The 23,172-nt window shown below is 41.1% G+C and overlaps 2 protein-coding genes across 13 annotated transcripts; one reads left to right on the top strand and one right to left on the bottom strand.

The window, feature by feature from the left end:
• Positions 1-10: 10 nt before the first annotated feature.
• Positions 11-17,067, bottom strand: ddx3xa (DEAD-box helicase 3 X-linked a). 12 transcript variants are annotated; one of them, XM_046844697.1, is made up of 21 exons: positions 16,660-17,067; positions 15,746-15,829; positions 14,870-14,921; positions 14,113-14,160; positions 13,261-13,320; positions 12,650-12,721; positions 9,891-10,064; positions 9,635-9,782; positions 9,424-9,540; positions 9,213-9,312; positions 8,983-9,118; positions 8,786-8,883; positions 8,564-8,662; positions 8,321-8,481; positions 8,088-8,232; positions 5,294-5,438; positions 3,803-3,984; positions 3,601-3,718; positions 3,323-3,476; positions 3,108-3,232; positions 11-2,880 (listed from the first exon to the last, which is right to left on the bottom strand). In XM_046844697.1, exons 1-21 carry the CDS (start codon positions 16,693-16,695, stop codon positions 2,789-2,791), a joined length of 2,346 nt encoding a protein of 781 aa, XP_046700653.1. In that variant the 5' UTR covers positions 16,696-17,067; the 3' UTR covers positions 11-2,788. The 12 variants fall into 12 exon arrangements, with proteins under 12 accessions (XP_046700653.1, XP_046700654.1, XP_046700655.1 ...); XM_046844698.1 differs by having other exon boundaries at positions 15,746-15,826; XM_046844699.1 differs by having other exon boundaries at positions 9,635-9,770; positions 16,660-17,065.
• A 3,464-nt stretch (positions 17,068-20,531) lies between these two features.
• Positions 20,532-23,076, top strand: rpl8 (ribosomal protein L8). The gene is made up of 6 exons (XM_046842735.1): positions 20,532-20,662; positions 21,380-21,525; positions 21,617-21,758; positions 21,837-22,055; positions 22,603-22,718; positions 22,887-23,076. The coding sequence occupies exons 1-6, from the start codon at positions 20,551-20,553 to the stop codon at positions 23,043-23,045; spliced, it is 894 nt and encodes a 297-aa protein (XP_046698691.1). The 5' UTR covers positions 20,532-20,550; the 3' UTR covers positions 23,046-23,076.
• The last annotated feature ends 96 nt before the right edge of the window (positions 23,077-23,172 follow it).

Below are 23,172 nucleotides of genomic sequence, written 5' to 3'. Positions count from 1 at the left end.
AGACAAGGAATGAGTTCAGGAAAGAATGAATTTTATGTTGTAAACAAACGTAAGTCACTTGAATTCCAAACCAGTCCAATAAGGTTTTAGCCACACCATTAACAGCTGCTACAGGTTTCTTCCCCATTTTCTGCTACAACAAACAAACATTTTAGAAAACATGCTTGGGTTTTTGTATTTGAATTAGCATTTCAAACTTTTATTTTGGTAAAATCATACAATAAATGCACAGATGAGTCGTCCCATGCAGTGCATAGCTTCTATACTACTACATAAAGCAAATACTAAGTCTAAAGTGCTCCGAGTCGCTCTGAGGGAAAGTTAGCAAGTGAAAGGCTTCCGCTTGTTTTTCTGCACACGCCAGGTGTCCGGTAGCACCGTCACTCGCTAGCTGCTCCTCAGAGGCCGGAACCCAGAGGCACTGTATATGCAAATGCAACACTAGAGAAGAACCACATGTTTAAGATTGCCTTGTGCCAGACATTCACTGAAACAAAACCTCTAACAGAACAAAATTCCATTTAAAAAAAGAAGAAATGCACACATTTGGAGAAACTGGACACTTTTTAATCACTGATACATCTAAGAAATTATTAGGTCATTTGAACACTATTCCAAACCTTGGCATGGTTTATTTTTTCCTCCTATTTCCAAATTTGAGAGCCAATCAGTAATTATTAGTGAAATATGGCCTGGAGGCCTTCAACAGCTGTGGATACTGACTCAGTCCAATATAGTCTGAAACATTAAAAAGCTCACACTACCCCAAGTATAGAAATTCCACGCATACAGGTGACATTCAACATTCAAGTGCCAGTGTTTTTGTACTGTCTTTTGGTCAAGTTTCTTGAAACTTTCAAAGAATCGCTTTGAGGCTTACAAAAATAAATATTTCTCAAAAATGCTTAATAAATTACACAAAACTAGCAGCAAAAGTAGAATCTAGAAATCTGTGTGCAAAGAGCTAAATTCCCCACTGCTGATCCCCCTGGTCCCAAATAAATCCTGGTAAATATTGAGATCCCCTTCCCCTTTTGTAAACAAGCTGCGTTTCTATCTCCCCATTCACAACATTTGGAAGCTTGAGGACACACACTCAAGACATTTATATATAAAACTCTAGATGTGCAATAAAAGAACTTTGTAAAACTTGATGGGCACAACATACATGGGCCTAGACCTAACTTAAGTAGCACCATTCAACTTTAAGTTCTCAATACTGTCAGTGCATCTGCTTGAATTCATCAATTTAAAAAAATGTCAAGGCACAACACACTTGAGAAGAAAAATCTATTGCACTTGATTTAAATGCGTTTTTTTTTCCTTTTCTTTTTTTTTTTTTTCCTCCTCCTCTCTGAGGTTTCCTTCCTCCACAAAGGAAGCAGAACGCCGGCTCGGAGCCAGCGGTTAGTTTACATCAGAGCAGATGAACTCTTGGAGACGACAGCATTAAAATGTACCACAAAGGAGGGCAAACCTGTTGTTTGGCCACCACACAGTGATCATGACCACCGCGGTGCAGCGGAGCCCGAGAACATGCCAGGCCCTACTCAGAAAAACCCTGTGCATATCTGCCAATGCCTCAGAATGAACTCGGCCACTTCCTAACACCTCTGCTTAGGAAAATGAGCCGTGCCTTCCAACGCAGCTTGAAAAGAGAAAACGTTTGTAATAAAGTTAAGCCTGCGACAGAATTTGTCCTCTGTCCTTGACCAAAAAACAAAACACTAGCATGCATATACGACCAAAGAGGCCATGACGAGAGGCAGGGTCGCTTTGGTACTATGGTCCGTTTTAAACTATTTGAATTTCGCCTTTAAGTTGGCAGGCAGAATTTTTGTTCGGGTTTTTTTTTTTTTTTTTTTTTTGATGATGAAACATTATCAAAAGGTCCCCCAACCCCACCCACATAAATTTCAGATCTTTTTCCCCCAATCAAAATGTTTCAAGAAAAAAAAAAACCCCAACAAAAAAATGCTGCCGCTTACAGTGGCTAGCATGTGGTACTTACTAGCTGCCTTAACACTGTCAAGTCAATTAAAAGCAGTGGAGTCACAAGTTCCAGCACTGTGTATCGTTAACCAGAGTGTAGTGAACACCGAGTGTTTACCATTTTGTCATGACTTTTCCTATCACAACTGGAATGGCCTTTCTGAAGACTACCATATACCTAAAGAGGTGCCTACCCAGGATAGAGTGAGCAAAAATCAGAACTCTTTATCCTTTACAGCAAAGTTGCCACATATGAATAAACACTTATGCAGCACTTCTGCGCTGCTTCCATGAGCTGTTAGTTCTCTGGCCTGTAATGTAGGCGACATGATATCCCTAAGTCAATTTGAAGTTCAAATGCAATCGTGACTTAGTCAAGCCACAGTTTCCTTTTTTGCCAAGGTTTGATTAAGTACAAGCTTTATATGCCGTAGAAACAAACTAATTTAGCTCTTGGCCAAGTTCATTCAGTGAAATGATAAAACAAATGTCCTGTTTAAATTTAAAGGCACAGTACATTAACATATAAATGATCCTCAGTTTTTGCTTCAAAACAAAGAAAAAGTGCAGTTGAAAACTAAGCCCGATGTTCTGGATCAAACATAACTGGGTGTCCGTTGTTACCTGACTACATCGTGACGCTCTGTTCTGCCACAGCCATTCTGAACGCAGGCAGAGAATCACAGCGTGTAATGTACTGCGAGTTCTTAAAGCTACACAGGGTGCAGAGTCTGGCTTAAGTTAACATGTGGTTTCCATTCAGCTAGTCTGGCATGGTGAGCCACTGCACAGACATTTAGTTGCCCCACCAGTCCACTTGGGTGTAGCTTCCACCGTAGTTTCCGTAACTACCCCCATAGCCATCGCTGACAAAATTTCCAAAGCCACCTGAGACAAGAGAGACAAAAGAAAAAAGAACTAATTTAGGCAAGGGAGCAAAATATTCATGCTTTCCAAGTGTGAATAATGTCATTATCATTACCCCCCGCCCAAATTAGTGCTGTTAAGAGATCTTTTGGCTTAAAGAGAGACTTTTGACTTAAAGACCAATTTGTTGTTATAGGAAATAGGAATCCATAGTTGCCTAAGAAGGAGAGGTTTAGACTCAGACTTACCCTTATTACCACCAAAACCTCGGTTCCCTCCATGGCCCCCTGCACTCCGAACACCACGGTTGCCAAAGCTGTTGCCACCTACAGCCATCTGACGGTAATCTCTGGCTCCAAATCCACCAGAGAACCTGCACACGCATGAAAGCATTGGATACACGGTTACACTTAGCACTGAAGCGTACTATGAATGAAGATCTAAACGAATGAGAAGACTGCACCTCTTGGAGCGGCCTCGGGTGCTGTTCTTGTGCTGGTGCTCAAAGGCCAAACTCTCCAGCCACGAAGGAACCTCCTGTTTTGCTTCCACCAAGATGTCCAGCAGGTCCTTGGTTATGTTACTGTTCTTGTCATTGTAGAAAGAAGTGGCCAAACCTGAATTAATACACAAGTATATTAATACAATATTACTCAATAACCATTAAAATATTTTGTATATATTTCTATGCAGTATTTATTACATTCTCCAGCAAACTCTAATGTTCTTTGACGAACTCACCGAGGTTTCCCACGCGCCCTGTGCGCCCAATACGATGGACGTACTCCTCAATGTCACTGGGCAGGTCAAAGTTGATGACGTGCTTCACGTTCGAGATATCCAGACCACGGGCAGCCACCTGGGACATTGGGAATGCTATCAAAATTACTGCTACAAGACACGAGGCACACAGGCTTTAACAGAACGCTCAGGATATACTCACGGCTGTGGCCACCATAATGGGGCAGCGGCCCGAGCGGAACTGATGAAGCGCCTCCTCCCGATCCCTCTGAGAGCGGTCGCCATGGATGCTGGTACAAGCATAGCCCTCGCGATACAGGAAGTCCTCCAGGGCATCTGCGCCTTTCTTGGTCTCCACGAACACCAAAGTGAGGGAATCTTTTCCTGCATCCAAAAAACACAGTCTGAGGTCTACATTCCACCAAAGAGTTTGGCACTTAAAACATTCAAAAAAATTAAAAAAAGAAACAAGTATAATGACGACAAACATGGCAAACAAGATCGTTTTGCATCATGACAACCATTAAGTGAAATCCCTTCATTTAACTTAGGAGTAGAGAAACAAATCCCTTTCCTTAAAAGAAAGAAACGTGGAATTAAACTGGGTTCAATGTTTGTCACAGCTTTCTTTAATGGCTATCAAAGCAAATCTCAAGAGCATGTGAGGTGAGTGAGTCAGGAGTGAACAAGGCCTTCCTCTGAAAAGACTCTATTCACTCCCCAGCTTCTCGCCAGCAGCCCTCTGAAGAACTGCAGCAGCCTTCGCTTAGAGAACAGTGCGATAGCGACAATGACCAATGATGCTGCTCTACATGCTTTTTTTTTGTCTCCATGCTAAGTTGCTGTGGCAAGATACAGATGAGAGCTCATTCAAGCAGCCACTCACATTCATCTGCATAATGTTGTTCTGGTAACCATGGAAACACCAAATCAAGGCCATTTTTTATTACCTCTCGTCCATTTTAAGGACATTCTGGAACTAAATGGACGTGTCCTTCGAGTTAAATCGACAGGCTTACTGAGGTACATCGAAATGTAAAATGACTTGAGCTGCACAACTGGAAAATCTGCAAGCACGGTTAGCCATGATTTCCAGAGGCACCGTCCAAATGGATGGAAAATGGGTCACATCGCAGGCAAATTACACATACCAAAACTAAAACGATACCTTTGGCAGAGACGGCGCCAAATTGGCAGAATGAATGAGTATTAAGACAAGCATCCTACCTTAAAAAAAAAATTAAAAAAAGCTCAATATATTAAAGCAATGAAGGACAAAAAAAACAAAACAAAAAAACAAACAAAAAAAAAGGCCAATGGAATGCGAGCGTTTTATCGTATTGGACTACAAAGCCCATACTTACCTGGTCTCTCAGGAGTTTCAGTTGCATTTTCCTGAACCTCACTTGGAATGACTTTAAATAGAACCAAACCTCCCAGTAAACTTTATGCATCTTTTACTTATACATCTTTCAGTAAATAAATCTAAATTTTCTTTAAGACCCACAAGCAGATATTATAAACTACAGTAAACTACAAAACATCAAATTCTGCAACAAACATTGAACCATTTAATACCTCAATTACTACCTGCTTGTTTCTTGTCTTTATAGGCAGAATTTTTACAGCTATGACTGTTATATCTTTCCTCGATGCAGATTACAGAATAGCACATGGGGACAGATGGCTCTACCTGTGGCATTGAGCAGATCCAGCAAAAATGAACGCTTGTCACTCTCTTCAACCCAGACCACCTTCTGGGTAATGTTCTCAGAGGTGGAGCCTACACGGCCCACGGCCAAGAATATGTACTCCTCCAGGAAGTCACGAGCCAGGATCTGCAAACACCACATACACCAATCAGACATAACATAACGACATTATATCATTATAACAGGTGAAGTAAATAACACTCTTCATCATGCCATCTGTTAGTTGGGGGGTGATATTGTAGGCAGCAAGTGAACATTTTTCCTCAAAGTCAATGTGTTAAACAGGAAAAAAGGGAAAGTGTAAGGATTTGTGGGAGTTTGATGAGGGCCAAAAAGTGATGGTTAGACGACTGGGTCAGAGCATCTCCAAATCTGCAGCTCTTGTGGGGGGGGGTTCCTGGTCTGCAGTGGTCAGTATCTATCAAAGTGGTCCAAGGAGGGAACATTAGTGAACAGGTGACAGGGTCATGGGCAGCCGAGGTTTATTAATGCATGTGGGGAGTGAAGGCTGGCCCGTGTGGGTCCGATCCAACAGATAAGCTCCTTGTTAATGCTGGTTCTGATAAAAAGGAGTCCGAATACACAGTGCATCACAGTTTGGTGGGGCTGGGTGGCCACAGACCAGTAAAAAATAGGCAGATAGTCATTAAGTTATGCCTGATCGGTATTTTGCCATGATTGCTGCTTCTTCTTCTTCTTCTTCTTCTTCTTTCGGCTGCTCCCATTAGGGGTCGCCACAGCGGATCATCGTCTCCATACCACCCTGTCCTCTACATCTGCCTCTTTCACACCAACTACCTGCATGTCTTCCCTCACCACATCCATGAACCTCCTCCTTGGCCTTCCTCTTTTCCTCCTACCTGGTGGCTCCATCTTCAGCATTCTTCTACCAATATAATTCATGTCCCTTCTCTGCACATGTCCAAACCATCTCAATCTCGCCTCCCTCACCTTGTCACCAAAACATCCTACATGTGCTGTCCCTCTAATAAACTCATTTCTAATCTTGTCCATCCTCGTCACTCCCAACGAAAACCTTAACATCTTCAGCTCTGCTACCTCCAGCTCTGCCTCCTGCCTTTTACTCAATGCCACTGTCTCTAATCCATACAACATCGCAGGTCTCACCACAGTCCTATAAACTTTCCCTTTCATTCTTGCAGATACCCTACTATCACAAATCACTCCTGTCACTCTTCTCCACCCACTCCACCCTGCCTGCACTCTTTTCTTTACTTCTCTAACACACTCTCCATTACTTTGCACTGTTGACCCCAGGTACCTGAACTCCTCCACCTTCTCCACCTCTTCTCCCTGCAACCGCACCACTCCACTGCCCTCCCTCTCATTCACACACATGTACTCTGTCTTACTCCTACTGACTTTCATTCCCCTTCTCTCCAGCGCATATCTCCACCTCTCCAGGCTCTTCTCAACCTGCTCTCTACTCTCACCACAAATCACAATATCATCTGCAAACATCATAGTCCAGGAGACTCCTGTCTGACCTCGTCCGTCAACCTGTCCATCACCACTGCAAACAGGAAAGGGCTCAGGGCCGATCCTTGATGCAGTCCAACCTTCACTCTGAACCAGTCTGTCGTACCTACTGCACACTTCACTGCCGTCACACTGTCCTCATACATGTCCTGCACCACCCTTACATACTTCTCTGACACACCTGACTTCCTCATACAATTCCACAACTCCTCTCTTGGCACTCTGTCGTACGCTTTCTCTAAATCCACAAATACACAATGCAATTCCTTCTGTCCTTCTCTATACTACTACTACTACTACTACTACTCTATACTACTTCTCTATACTACTGTCCTTCTCTATACTCTATACTCCATCAACATCCTCAAAGCAAATAAGGCATCTGTGGTGCTCTTCCTCGGCATGAAACCATACTGTTGCTCACAGATGGTCACCTCTTCTCTCAGCCTGGCTTCCACTACTCTTTCCCATAACTTCATGGTGTGACTGATCAACTTAATTCCCCTGTAGTTACTGCAGGTCTGCACATCTCCCTTATGCTTAAAGATCGGTACCAGCACACTCCTTCTCCATTCCTCAGGCATCCTCTCCCTTCCAGAATCCTGTTAAACAATCTGGTTAAAACCCACTGCCATCTCTCCTAAACATCTCCACACCTCTACCGGTATGTCATCTGGTCCAACCGACTTTCCATTCTTCATCCTCTTAATCGCTGCTCTCACTTCCTCCTTACTAATCCTATCTACATCCTGCTTCACCAACTCCACATCCTCCAACCTTCTCTCTGTGATTTTCCTCATTCATCAGCTGCTCAAAATACTCCCTCCACCTTCTCAACACACTCTCCTCACTAGTCAACACATTTCCTCTCCATCCTTTATTGCTCTAACTTGCAGTACATCCTTCCCAGCTCGGTCCCTCTGCCTGGCCAATCGGTATAACTCCTTTTCTCCTTCCTTAGTGTCCAACCTCATACAGCTCCTCATATGCCTTTTCCTTGGCTTTCGCCACATCCCTTTTTACCTGCTGCCGCATCTCCTTGTACTCCTGCCTACTTTTCTTATCACTCTGTCGATCCCACTTCTGTTTTGCCAACCTCTTTCCCCTAATGCTCTCCTGCACTTCCTCATTCCACCACCACATCTCCTTGTCTTGCTTTCTATTTCCAGATGTCACACCAAGTACTTTTCTAGCTGCCTCCCTCATCACTCCTGCAGTAGTTGCCATAATTGCTGCTAATTAAACAATTATGTACACAAGCAAAAAGTGGTGTACCTGAATCTCCTTGGGAAAGGTGGCACTGAACATCATGGTTTGGCGTGCACCTTTAGGTGGCATGGTGTCCTGTTCCACAATGCGTCTAATCTGTGGCTCAAAACCCATGTCCAGCATTCGGTCAGCTTCATCGAGGACCAGATAACTGGCAAAGAGGAAATCGGAGAAAATGAGTCGCAGTTTCATTAAAAGGCATAAAAATCACTGCTGTGAGCTCAGGTTCCAGCACTCACTTGCAGTAATCCAGGCCGATCTTGCCACGTTCCATCATGTCTACCAGACGCCCTGGTGTGGCCACCAGCAAGTGACAGCCCCTCTCCAGATCGCGGATCTGCTGGCCAATGTCAGCCCCTCCATACACTACACAAGGGCGCACTCTGGAGCGGTATGCAAACTACAACACAGACAGTACGCAATGTTCCTGAAAAGAAATGATTGTTCATGTCTGCCAAAGGTGAGGAAACTGTTGGACATACCTTTCTGGCTTCATCATAAATCTGCAAAGCAAGTTCTCTAGTTGGAGCCAAGACTAAGGAGATGGGGTACTGCTTACGGCGGCCATATTTTCCATTCTCCTAATAAAACAGTGCAGTTAGAATCTGGGCCGCATCAATCATTTGCAAGCCATAAAGGCGATTTTCCAGATAGAACACGAATCATTTTTTGGTGGTTAGAAAGATCAGAAAAGCATCAAGTACCTGGCCACTGGTTTTGGAAGCTTGCAAGGCTTCTCCTGGTCCATCAGTATAGATCTGACTCAACACTGGGAGCAAAAACGCTGCAGTCTTTCCAGAGCCTGAGCAAATGCAACACATGAGTAACAAGCATGCTGCCAAACAGTCACTCAAAGACAAGGTTGAGTTTAGTCTACTACTGCATGTGGAAAATTACCTACCTGTCTGAGCACAGGCCATTAGGTCCCTCTTGGCCTTGATGATGGGAATGGCATGCTTCTGCACAGGGGTGGGACGGGTGTAGCGGCTCAGAGTTATGTTACCCATTACGATTTCCCCCATGTCAACATCATGGAACTGAAAAGAAATAGTAAAAAAAAAAAGCCATATTCGGCTTTAGTGCTTGGGTCTTACAAGTTTTCTTTGAAATCATCATCATTGTGAGACTTACATTGTCAATAGGGCCAGGGCAATTGCTGCCAGTGGCCTCCACAGGAATGTCATCATACTTCTCAAAGTTAATCCCTGTGTTACTTGCAGAGAACAGCTCACTGATGGCACGCAATGAGGACAGAGAGAGAAACAGAGTGAAGAAAAGCTTAGTTAAAGCAGCAGATGGGCTCTTTAGGGAAGCGTAATTGGCGATCGGTTCTGGTACGTACTGTTCCAGGCGCTCATTGGGTGGAGTGGGCTTTGACCAGTCCTCTTCATCCCTGGACTCTTCTACCCACCGACTGTTTCCCATTCCACCTCCAGCACTAAAGCCCCCACGCTCGTATCTGAACAACAATATCGTTTTTAAATACACGGCATCCAATCATTTTTAGTCTACTAAACGAAAATATGAAACATCTTGAGTAACATGTCCTTTACCTTCCTCTTGAGCCTGTCCCCCTGTCATTAAAGAAAGCAGACTTTCCTCTGTCGGGACGGCCACCGAAGCTGGAGTAAGCGTCTCTGTTCAAAGCGGTGTTCCAGCCTCCATCTTTGTTTTCAAAGCCACTGTAAGCTACAAAAATAACTTATAAAAACATAAAAACCAGACATTTGGGTACAGAGAATTCTCTAAATGAAAAATATTTTAGATAAAGAATAAAAAGTTAAAGTTTTCTACTAAAGGAATGCTTACCCGCGTTATGCATGGGTTGGCTGAAGGTACCACCCCGATTTCCACGAAAGCTGCCGCGGCCACTTCTGTCACTGCGAGAGGGACCACGAGTGAAGTTTCCAGCCCCATTCATGCGATTGTCATGGAATCCATTCACAAAGCAGTTGTTGGGAGCACCATCCCAACCGGGAGAGTCTTCCACAGGGAACAAATAGGAAAAAAAGTGAGCAAGTAATTAGCAAAAAAAGCAGGTCAAATTGTAGACATTTGAGGAAGGGGAGCCAAAAGCCAAGCCCACAAAAAAAAAAATAATAAAAACAATAGGGCTTAGGAATGTGATGTCACGCTGCAATGACTTGTGGGAAACCTGCATATTGATTCATTATAGTTTCGAGTTAGCAATCAAAACTACAGTTTGAGGTCATCATGATGCCTTGTTTATTTATGTCAATGTTATTTATTTAAATTATTAAAATCTTTCAAGTGACAAACAGGACACTGAGGTCTCAACAATAAGAAAATATTTATTTTCGGAGTGTACGTGTGGCAGAATGTGAACGTTCTCCTGGCACTTTCAGGATAGAGAATTACAAAAAGTACTTTACTAAATTACATGCACAGGTACTGAAAAGATTTTGAAATCTTAACCAGAATTTACATTTCTAATAAGGTGAAATTAGAGAAACCACTCAAAGCCTAAGGCTGCTTGTTCATAATTTACATATTTCACCTGCTGGTTGTGTGACTGCACTCGCACCACACACTAGAAAAAGTTGCAAAATTGCAACCCCTTCTTAGTCTGTAGTTCATTTATTGTTCCAACTATAGTTTGTTTTTAATGAACATTTCTTATATATTGCACTTTTGCAGAGAAAAGCAGTTGCCCTATTGTCAGATCACAAGTTCATCCCAATAATAGTGATGCTTTTCAAGCACCACTAAACTATGCCACAGTCATCAATGGGCAATTTTGCGATGCCCTTTGGGTTGGAGTTATGTTTTTACTTTTTTCCACCAGAAAATCGTGCTTATGTGAGCTCATCTATATGGAAAAGGGTAGAGAGCTTTTCCACCAAGCACGTTAAACCGCCCCGTGATGTTTCACACAATGCAGCGTGGCATGATGTGAATTCCCAAGCCCTGATCCCACTGGTTCTGGGTGAGCGAGCAGTTATTGTCAAAAAGCAAGTGAAGGCAAACTAGTGCTGCATTAGCATAGTGTGATTCATATTAAAAAAGGTAAAACCAAACACCCAAGTACAAAGAGGAAGACCATGTTTTAATATATCAAATGAAATAAATTTTTAGTCTAAATCCAATATGGAACTGGTGCTAATCAAACCACACAATAGCAAACAAAAAACAGCTTTGCCATGAGAGCCTCACTGCATTCTATTAAAAAACAAAACAAAAAAAAACACCACACGGATGTGCTGCTATCTATTTCATGTTCATGGGCTTCATTGCACAGGCTGGACAACTAAAAGACCACCTAATCATCATCAGCCGACAATCGGTTGACCTAAAAGAGTGATGAAAGTGCATGTCCTGTCATGACACATCATACCAGCTCCTCTACAATTACCACCGTAGTCAGTCAATCTGAGCATTCTGCCCGTGTCCCCATTTTATACTAGGAGTAATATGTGTAGCCTCCACTAGCACTCCTTCACAACTCTCCATAAACATGGTCAAGTGAATAGCCCAAACCTATTCCCACTAAAGACAGACACAAACCTAAAGATAAACAATAAAACAGAACAACCCCCCACCACCACCACCACCCCGAATCCCTCAAAAGCTGACAAAAAAACACAACAGTGGACACCATTCTGTTAAGAGTCCACCAAAATATAACAAGAAACATGCAGCTAAAAGACGTGAATAAGCATTTTGAATAAAACAATGAGTTTCTCAATCACCTGGCATCAATGCGATCAAAAAAATAATCAAGAAAATTAAAAAGTTGTTAGGAAGGTTTCCTAATTAACTCGAACGACCAAATGATAGGAAGTTTACTATCTGGCTCGAACGACCAATTGTAGGAAGTGTCACTATCTGTTGTGCAGGAGATTATACTGGGTTTAGGATTTGATCATGTGTATTGTGATTCTAGCGATCTGCTATTCGGTAGGTTGCTCAAAGTTGAATGACGGCTGCTGCTCAGTGTTCTGGCCTTTTAAGCACTGGGGCGAAAGCGATTCACTGTGTTGTCACAGAGGTAAGGTAACTTATGAATGGTAAACTGGGAATCTCCCTCTAGTGGTGAAGCGTGGAAATACAACCGAAGGGGAATGCTTTCCTACAACTGAAGATGGAGTTTTGAAATAAACAACACAGATTTGTGTAACAAATAAAATATCAAATTAAGAATAAATAAGAAAAAGAGTACTATAGAATTATATTTGAACTGTATGCTGTGTGGCAGAAAACTCAGTGGCCATCTTCAAAACATTATTATGACATAAGAATTTCATCACAATAAAAAGATTAAATAGCAAAAAAGGACTAATAATAATAATTAGTAGTTACTTTACATTTAAACCTGTTTATCAGCACCTGTTCAATACTTATATAATGAACAGTTAAGCATGCAGCAAAAGCAGGCATTCCAATTGTAATTAGAGCAATTATTAGTTTGCGAAATCCACTACATTCTCCTTCACAAAGCTCATAATGCTGTGACTGATCCCTGTGTTTATTAAAGCAGTCAGCTTGAAAGCTAAAGGCAAGGCGGGACATTACACATGTCCCATGCAAATACAGAGATACAGAAGTACCACATCTGTCTGGCCAGGCACCACCGTATGCGTGATAGAAGGAAAGCTCCTGAGATGGGTATCTTGGGTAACCTGAGCAAAGGCATAGTGCACTTAAAGACAACCCCCTTTCTTCATTTGGACAAAAAGGCAAAAGCATGAAAGCTTACTGTAAATGGTATACAAATACAGATTTAAAGTGATCTTTCTTTCAGGGAGAGGGAACCCATGAAATATCATAATATGTAAACCAAGTGACTAAATAATATGAGTCTACTCTGTGTACTGTCAAACACCCTTTACTTCTTCCTGCACAACCCTAGCTCTCAACTGGAAGAGAAGAAGGGGAAAAAATTAGAGAGAGACGCAAAACGACTACAGCTGGTAGCTAATTGTATGAAGGAAAAAGTCAGACACAGCTCACAAAGCTTGGCTACTTCTCAAACCAGAACACTCTAGAATGAAAAGGATTCATTACACTGGTGTGTATAAAGTGGTCAGATCCCAGACTATGCCTTATAAAGCTCAGAGTTTACAGACTGGCCCTATATGTTGGACCTGGACATGTAATTAAAGTTTCATGCATTTAGGAACGCAGAGCACCCGTAGCAAAGCTGACAAAACAAACTTACAGCTCAGTACTGGTGGCACTGAATAACCGCTCTGTCTACTAGAGGAATAAGCATTTCCTGCTGTGAAGAAATAAAAAAATAAATAAATAAATAAAAAGCAGTAAATGTAGAAAAAGGAATACAAAGAACAATAAATAAACCTGCTTAATACTTTTTTTTAAACTTCACAAGAATGTGGCTCAAATCATCAGCTTCCCAAAACAATCAACACTCCACACACATTTAAACTAAAAATAAATCAACATATAGATTATTTTTTTAAAAAATGAATAATGAAATGTAACAAAATGATTCAAATGAGCTGAAGATTGTCAATTTTAAGAAGCCTATATAAAGCAAAAAAAATCTTAGTGACAATACATGCAAACAAATAAACCATAAGTGTTGTGACACACATTTAAATTACAGTAATCCCCCGTTTATCGCCGTGGTTACGTTCCAAAACCACCCGCGATAAACCAGAAAACCAAGATAAACGGACGGCATTGCAAAAATGCAATTTTTTTTGTATACAGTACTGTATTAACACTTAATTTTATAATTAATACATTTCGTTATTTCAAAATAAAAATCCATTAAAAAAAAAAACAATTCACTGTAAGTGTTTTGGTCTATGGTGATATCCGCAAGAGACCGGGAAAATCAGAGAAATAAATGAGTTACGTGACAAATGCAATTCTGCGATACACCAGGGTCACGAGATTGGAACCGTGTTAGAGCGGGGGATCACTGTATAGTAAAATGCTGAATGAAAACAATATATTGATCTGCCTATACATCTTTTAAACATGCAACTCGTGCTCCTACACTGCGCCTCAACTTAAAATTAATAAATAAATAATTAAATCTTACCATTTTTACCAGCATCTTTGTTTCTCAAGTGAGGAGGAATGTAACGCCCTGAGGTTTAAAAGAAATCTCAATGAATGGACATGTAACTTTCAGTCATTACACATACAGTATAGTCATATTCTGTCAATAATACTACACAAACCAAATGCAAAATGTCAAATTGTTTAAAATATATTCTAAACATACACAATATGGCCAAAACTGTGTGCTCACCTAACAATTATACCCATGTGTGTCTTCCCCAAACTATTGGCAAAGCACACAGCTGTATAGGATGTCATTGTACACTATAGCACTACCATTTCCCTTCACAGGAACTGAGATGCCCAAATGTTGCCCTTGCGCATACATAAAGACTTGACAAGTGTTTTGTGGAAAAGCTATGTGTCCTGGACAGAGCCCTGATCCTTAAACCTTTGGAAGAAACTGAAAATGAATTGCTCCCCAGGTCTCCTTACACAACATCAACACCTGACCTGGCTCTTGTTGCTAAAATGGGGGGAGGAGGAGAAAAAACACCCGTCACATACTGCAGATTCTAGTAGAAGAATGGAGGTTATCATAACAGCAATGGGATGGAATGTGTGTGTATAATTGCCAGGTGTCTGCAAACATTTGGCGACATAATGTACACACAAACAAACAATATTGGGAGACAGCTGAGGTTCCTCAAGATAAAAAAAAAGTGATGGATGAAACAAATCTGTACATGTAAATTGCATGTAAAGTGAACTGGGATTGTGAAAGACAAACTTACTGCCAGTGCCTCCACCCTGCCCGTCTGCAGAGTTCAAGTCTAGGGCAGAAAGCTAAAAAAATAAAAAAGGGAAAGGGGACACAAAAAAGGAAAGTTAACCATCAGCCACTAAATACGACAGTGCAGCTACTAATAATCTAATTTTAGTAGCTGCTAATTGTAGCATGAAATGTGTGAGACTGTACTGGTTGGACAGACTGGTTTTATGTTTAAGATCTGCTTAAATTAAACTTGAAATTTCAGCTTCAAAGATGCACAATAATCCAGCAGGATGACAACACTATGATATGTCATTATAGGACAGGGGCGAGAGAGAAACAACTTTTACAAATAAATTACCAGAAAATATGTGTTAGGGAATAAGATGCATCAAATACATGGGCACAGTATTAAAAGATGATTTAAAGATTTATAAAACAGCCCTTAACTGTACCTTCAGTATAGATTTATTGAACACACAGGGGCAATTAGGCGTATTATTTAAAGTTGTACAGTAATATTTCGACTAGTTATTTAAACTCTAGAGGAGCTTCTCTTTTGCGTTCCACTAACAGATCGCATTAAGCCCAGGTATTTTTAGACCATCTTGTTCTGAGTTATTGAGGTTTGGATTAAAGCCAATCAATTCAAGGAAGCAGAACAGATTAATAACTCAATAACAAAACACATTAACTAGGAGAAAGGAAGTCTGATCCACTGAATCAGACTGAACATCCAAAGAGTACAGGCTGGTACCACTTTGAGAACCAGTAGTACATCATTAAAACACAATCTGCATCAGGATCCTCCACTGTCATTAATTTAGTGATCAGTGCACTGATATTTAGTGAGGTTGTGTGCATTGTTTGTGTGTGTGTGTGTGGGGGGCAGGATGACCTGCTCAATGATGACTGTATCCGGCAGCACACGCATATCTCCGTCGTGTGGCGCATTTTGCACGCAGCTTCCTAGCACCCACTGCTCCTCAAAGCAACGTTTAAAACAATTATACCAACGCATGCATGCATTAATATTAATACATCATTTCCTGACTTTTTGCACAGGCAGATATTAAATATGCATTTGCTTATATTCGAGTTTCTTTTTTTTTTTCCACCAATGTCAGCCGAACAAAATGTCGGACGATGGAAACGACAAGATGTTAAGGAGAAAGAAAAGGGAGAAGCCGATCAGCAGCACACAATCACCTATCATCCTCAACATGAAACCATAAGCACGAGCTCCTAATGATCTCAGAGCCGAGCATATCTAATGGCACCCTTCCACCCGGTGGTGGTGGTGTGTGATTGATCCGAGGTGGTCTCCTGTGTGGGCCTCAGCAGTAAAAAGGGGTCACAAATGCTGCAGCCGATGTTAGCTTTCACGAGCTCTGCATACACGTGTAACGCTTTCGGCGTCTCGAGTTCAAGCAACGACGCGTGATGTTCGCTTGCACGCACACAGTACAGGAGGGAGAAAATGCTACGCCACACGGGAAATCTCCTAGCTGCTGAATGCACGGTGTTTTTCTGGACTTGGGTTTGATGATGATGGTGGTGGTGATGGCTTCGCCTAACTTTGTCGAAATGCGTAATACGCAAGCTAGTTAGCTAGCGAACAAGGGATGGACGCTAATCCTGACATGATCGCAGGAGGATCCGGTTTACATTTTCCCAGCCGGTAATCTAAACACCTCAAACCGGTCATCACCAAGATGATTTTTCCCCCCTCACAGAAATACGTCATTGTTTCGATGCAAATAAACGCTTAAGATTTGAGGCCGTTCAAAAAAAATCCTAATCCTAACTTACCTGCTGATCTAGACCGTCGACGGCCACATGACTCATAACTAGAGAAATAGTGAGGAGGATTTCTCCTTTCCACAAAATATCTTCTTTGTTAGCTAGCCGGCTAACTGGCTAAAGGAACACAGCCAAACGCTTCTCCACGAACACAGCCAAACGCTTCTCCACAAACAGCGCGTCACTTTGTCTTCTTCGTCTTCTTCTACTGGGCTCGACGCCAAAGACCAAAAAATACAAACGTACAAAATATATATTTATTTTTTTCCCCCTCCAATTCAACTGCGAAACGATAAAAAAAAAATAACAATAAACTACAGCGAAGTTTCACAACAGCTAACTAAGCTACAGTCTAGACTCAGTCTGCCCGTAACAGCACCTTGCAAGAGTCGGTAGGTGAAATAGAGCCGAAACTCGGCGCAGATCTCGCGAGATTTCATTGTCCGTGGCATCGCAGCGCGAAATGGAAAATATCGCGAGAACTCCACCCGGAAGTCTAAATATTGTGAGAGATTTGGGAACATGTGTTTTTAGAGGAAAACAAATCGCAATGTTGGAGATTGTTATGCATTGCATAGCATTTATTTGTTATACACACGAAAAGCATCTTCATTTTCTACCGTGGATAAATAAATAAATCATTATTAATCATTATCTTTTTTTATCTATTTCTTTTAATCAAGAGGCCTTGATGTACATTGCATGTAGTATCTGTGGGGTTTTCTTTAGATTATCCTGGTTTAGTTATTTCATTTGGAATCATTGTAATAAGCACTAGATTATATATTTTATAAAATATTAGGATATAAAGCTTGTATTTTTATGGTGCCACAATCCCCATGTACTTTTTCAGTATATGAGCTCCAAGAATATTTTCCTACAATTTATTTTATATCTTATTAAATCCAGTTGAACTATAAGGAACATGCACCTGTACTGACAGGTATGGTGATACATTAAATTTAGGGTATTGTCTGTGGCTTTGACCTGTTAAAGTACACCATGATAAGTAAAGATGCAGTTCTCGCCTGATGTATACCTGCTTGAAGAAGCTGCAATGCTGTAACCTTTTTCTCTTTAATTAATTATTCAGCCAAAATAATATATCATCAATGAGTCAACACATATTTTGTTTGCTGCTGAAAGTCCAGCCTGGCCTGGCCAGCTACCAGCTGCCAAAACAGGTCAAACTGGTAGACCACTATGAGATTAGAAATGGCTCAATTTCTGATTACTACTATTAAAGCACCATTGCAAGCTAAATGTTTTTAAGGAAAATAACCCAACATTGAGTCAGGAAACTCTTCAGATCTATTGTAACGTTTCTGTGCATGTTCTCCCAGTGCTTGAATTGAGTTATCCTGGGGACCCCCTAAGTCTATTTTTTACTTGTCATGGGGAATCCTGTCCTGTATATATACATATATAACAAGCACTGTTCTTCCCCATGTTTTTTATTAGTTTCCTTTCACCTTCGAAATCATGCTAGTGGATGGACTGGATAAGTTAATTTTCTTTTTGTGTGAACAAGTGTATGTATGCTTGGTGCCCTTAGGAATGATGTCCCATTCAGGACCGACTCATGCCCATTTGTTGTAATAATCACATACATGGAGCCTCACAAATAGGAAGATTATTGTCATGGAGAATATTGCCCTTCTATGAAGACACTGTCTGCACAAACAAAAACAGTTATGGGGTAAATGCATCCTTTTGGGGTAGAATAGAACTGAGCTGGAGCATACAATTTGAGAAAGTGATTTTACCTTCCTACACCATTATGTTCCTCTGAGGTTCTATATTCACTATGAGACAAGGAAAAACAGCTAAAGACTGGCTTAAATATAGAGTAATAGTCACATGTTTATATAAACACTTTATTTTTTGTCGTTTTCTACAGTATAACTTACAATATTATAAAACAGTTGTGGGCCATGCATTTCTTACCTAGAATTTCAGTGGTTTACCTGAATCAATCCACCTTTTAATAGCATTATTTTAATACCATGCTATAGAAATTATTGATATTATAAAGAATGCAGTACAACAGAGAACTGCATAAAAACAGGTATCTTGTGCAGTGGGATTGAATGGCATTACTAAAGTAAGAAACCCAATGAACACAGTTTATCCTTAAAAAGTATCCTTTTTCACATGTAAGTTTCAATTTTTTTTTGTCATATGTACAGTTTGTACAATGAAATTCGTAATTGAGGCTACAGCGATACAACTACAGCGATATTAAACATTAAACATTAAACAGAATAAAAATTAATAAATAATAATGAGGCATAAGAAAGTTATAGTTATAATTATTAAATTGTGTGCAGAAGTAGCTGTGTATATATATATATATATAATTAAATGAATTATGAGTATTTACATATATGACATAGCATGAGGTATTCTTTAAAAAATTTGGAATAGGGAGGATAACAAGTAGAATGTATATATGTCAGGTGTGCAAATGTAGGTGAAGGCAAATTGTGTTTTTTTGTGAAAATTCTATGGTATAGAAAACGCAAAACTATTATCGTTTCATGAAAAAGTTCAACAACCGGTTTTAACTGTTTTGGCTGACATTTCCACACGATGTCCAGCTTTTCTTGAAAAGTAAACTTTTTTTCAACTTCTCCTGTTAGGGGTCGCCACAGCGGAACATCCGCACGTTTGATTTGGCACATGTTTTTACGCTGGATGCCCTTCCTAACGCAACCCTCCCAGTTTATCTGGGCTTGGGACCGGGACTAAGGTTTGTGTAACCCTAATGGCTGGGGTTGGTTCCCTGACCGGGGATCAAACCCAGGCCGCAGCGGTGAGAGCGCCGCATCCTACCCACTAGACCACCAGGGAACCGTAGCTTTTCTTGGAAAGTCCATCTTGTAAATGTCCTTGTAAGTGTATCTGCGATCAAATACATTTCTTCTCTTCACTCAAATATGTTCGAGTTTGTGTAGTTCACACCGGATGCAGCTTGCAAGCTCTGAGCTGTGTGCTCTCTGACCATCCAGTCAAAGGACATGAAAATGCTGACTCGATTTTACACCTACTAGATGGCCCCAGTGTCACCAACACGAAATCTAATTGAGCAGTCTCCCCTCACCACATCCATAAATCTCCTCCTTGGCCTTCCTTTTTTCCTCCTTCCTGGTGGTAAATGTAAATACCTTTCTATCCCTTATCACTTCTGCAGTAGTTGCCCAATCATCTAGCACCTCTTCACCACCACTGAGCCCATGTCTGACCTCTTCACGGAACCTCACACTACACTCTTCCTCCTTCAGTTTCCACCACCTATTTTCTAAGTTCTTACTTTCCTCCTCTTATTTTTCACCTCCAAAGCCATCCTACAGACCACTATCTGACCTCGGCCTCGACCGATCCGGTATGAAATTCTGATTCGTGATCTGTATATTTGATTTGGCACATGTTTTACGCTGGATGTCCTTCCTAACACAACTCTCCCCATTTATCCGCTTGGGACCGGCACTAAGAGTGCACTGGCTTGTGCAACCCTAATGGCTGGGTTTTTATATATATATATATATATATATATATATATATATATATATATATATATATAAAAGAGAATCACTGAGTGCTAGAGATATTACTTCATTATTAAAGAAAGGAACATAGAACACAACAAAACCTTGGCCTGGGTTTTTTTTTTTATATTCTGTTTATAACATATCTTTTCATTTAATGTTCTATCTTCTGAAAAGTTCCTTGTTCATCATTTACACAAATAATTTCCCCCTCCAAAACTATGCAAAACTAATGGCCGGGTTAGTAAACATAAAATAGTGTCAAAATATAAAATATAAATAGCAGAGATTGTGACTACACCTATATTTGTGTTCCACTGCGAGTTCAACAAGTCCCCTGTATGACGCTATTATGAAGCACGCATCCCTTCCAGCAGGGGGCGCTCGCGCGTTTACTCTACTTCTCCGGAAGAAAATCGCTCTCTCGCTCTTCTACTTCCTTTTCCCCCCTCACCGGAGTTTAGGTAGGAGAGCTCTCTGTGTTTCTCTCTGTGGAATCTTGATTTAATCTCGGTTTAATTTTGTCCATCCACTTTTAAATTCGTCTAATAAACATTAGCGTGATGTTTATGGCCCTGTTTATGCCGCGTTATGGTTGAAAAGTGCTGATTTTGTAGGTGAAATTTGACGTAAAACGTTCATGGCTCCTCTGTAGTCATGTTTAGGCCTAGGATGAGTGTGTGTGTTTCACCGGCAGACACCAGTGCTAATGTTTAGACCTGGTTTAAGAAATTAAACCAACATTATATGAATTGTATAGCTGTTAAAAGTTAGGATTGTTTTTGTTTTTTTTTACAAAAAGAAACTGATGCTAATCAGGGCCCTGAGCTGCTCTTACACTTATTACATTTATAACTATTTATGTAGTGTTGTGTCGGTTATTTATACACGTAATATACTAGTGTGCTGTTAGTTACAAGTACATGGCTTTTCTGACTGCTTGTGCAGAATTGCGTTTTCCCCCAACCATACAAATGTTTCTAACAAACCAATCAGACAGGTGAATTGCACACGTGGTCTGTGTGTGTGTGTTTGAAAGTGTGAAACAGTATAATGTGTGTGAGAATCAGAATATTTGTGCGTGTGTTTGTGTGTGAGGCGAGACAGAAGTGTGATGCAGTGAGTTTTCCTTGGTACTACATGTGTATGTGTGATAATCAGAATATTGTGTGTGTGTGCAGGAGGCACTATGGGCCGAGTGATCAGGGCGCAGAGGAAAGGTGCGGGCTCAGTGTTTAAAGCCCACATCAAGCACAGGAAAGGTGCAGCTAAACTCCGACACATCGACTTTGCAGAGCGTCATGGCTACATCAAGGGAATCGTAAAGGTGAGGCTTTTATATCAAAGAATGTTGAATACTTTAAGGAACTGTGGAATTGTGGGGGCAAAGATTTAAAGTACGGTTTCCTCTCTTTCAGGACATCATCCATGACCCTGGCCGTGGAGCTCCTCTTGCTAAGGTGGTCTTCCGCGACCCGTACAGGTTCAAGAAAAGGACCGAGCTGTTTATCGCAGCTGAGGGCATCCACACCGGCCAGTTCATCTTCTGTGGCAAGAAAGGTAACAGTGTTTGCTTTGTCGGTTTAACGTTTTGCTCTACTGTGCTTGAAATCTCATTATAGTTCTTTTGTCTTTTAGCCCAGTTGAACATTGGCAATGTGTTGCCTGTTGGTGTCATGCCTGAGGGTACCATCATCTGCTCTCTGGAGGAGAAGCCTGGGGATCGTGGAAAGCTGGCTCGTGCATCTGGAAACTATGCCACAGTGATCTCCCACAACCCTGAGACCAAAAAATCCAGAGTCAAACTCCCCTCTGGAGCTAAGAAGGTCATTTCCTCCACTAACAGAGCTGTTGTTGGTACGTAGAACTTAAGTGCTGGCTTTAAATATAATGTCTGGTTTAAATCTGAAAATGGACAAAGAATTTTGCAAAGACTGTTTTTAGATAGTTGGAATTTTGGATTGAGGACATTATAAAATGATCTGTAGTATCTAAAGTAGATTTGAATTATAGTGAAGGTCATGAGGTAACAAGACGATTTTTAAAAATGCCAGTTTTACGTAATCCTTTTCTCCTTACCAAAGTGAGCTCCTAATTTTTAAACCTAGAAGGAAAAACTGATTATTATTTCTTGGGCACTAAAGTGTAATTCAGTGCTTTCCAACACAACAGTGAAATCTTTACTTGCTTATCCCAGTAATGTGGAAGCTGAGGTCAGAGCTCAGGGTCAGGCCTGATACAGCACCCCAGGAGCACAGAGGGTTAATGGCTTTGCTCAAGAGCACAAGAGTGGCAGATCCTGGGACTTGAACCCCTGACATAGAACATGTGCAATAATGTTCCTTGTTCAAGAATTTTAGTCTTCTGTATGCACTTTTCTTTAAATGTGTGTTTACTCTAAAAGGTGTTGTTGCTGGTGGTGGTCGTATTGACAAACCCATCCTGAAGGCAGGACGTGCTTACCACAAATATAAGGTCAAGAGGAACTGCTGGCCTCGTGTGCGTGGTGTGGCTATGAACGTAAGTACCGGGAAGTTTTTACTTTGTGTATTAAAGAATTCATTGTCAATGTGGTCTCATCGGGAGATTCGTACTAAATTTGAGATGACAATTTTGCCAATGATTAGAAATGAAGAGTCTGTTAAAGGTACAGTTGTGCTTCTACTGACATCCCTGAATTGTTTTCAGCCTGTTGAGCATCCCTTCGGAGGTGGTAACCATCAGCATATTGGCAAACCCTCGACCATCAGGAGGGACGCGCCTGCTGGACGTAAGGTCGGTCTCATCGCTGCCCGTCGTACAGGCAGACTGCGTGGAACAAAGACCGTCCAGGAGAAAGAAAACTAAACTCTATCTTGATAATAAAATGTCCAACCAAGTCAGCTTGTCACTATTTTTTTTCTTCCCCCCTTCTGGGTTGTTGACCATGGAAGTGTTTCCCAGAATCAAAAATGTTCTGCAATGTGTAAAGAAT

The sequence above is a fragment of the Silurus meridionalis genome, chromosome 3 (genome assembly GCF_014805685.1).
Source record: "Silurus meridionalis isolate SWU-2019-XX chromosome 3, ASM1480568v1, whole genome shotgun sequence".
Taxonomy (NCBI): Eukaryota; Metazoa; Chordata; class Actinopteri; order Siluriformes; family Siluridae; genus Silurus; species Silurus meridionalis.
The sequence above is the reverse complement of the archived record's forward strand: the minus strand, read 5'-3'. Positions and strand labels throughout refer to the sequence as shown.

Coding starts and splice junctions, on each gene's coding strand:
- ddx3xa (XM_046844697.1), bottom strand. CDS start 16,695: ATGAGTCATGTGGCCGTCGACGGTCTAGATCAGCAG. Junction 8,884..8,982: donor AATGGCCTGTGCTCAGACAG/GTAGGTAATTTT, acceptor GCATTTGCTCAG/GCTCTGGAAAGACTGCAGCG. Junction 5,439..8,087: donor CCTTTCCCAAGGAGATTCAG/GTACACCACTTT, acceptor TGGTGTTTGCAG/ATCCTGGCTCGTGACTTCCT.
- rpl8 (XM_046842735.1), top strand. CDS start 20,551: ATGAAGCACGCATCCCTTCCAGCAGGGGGCGCTCGCGCGTTTACTCTA. Junction 21,759..21,836: donor CATCTTCTGTGGCAAGAAAG/GTAACAGTGTTT, acceptor TTTGTCTTTTAG/CCCAGTTGAACATTGGCAAT. Junction 22,056..22,602: donor CACTAACAGAGCTGTTGTTG/GTACGTAGAACT, acceptor TTACTCTAAAAG/GTGTTGTTGCTGGTGGTGGT.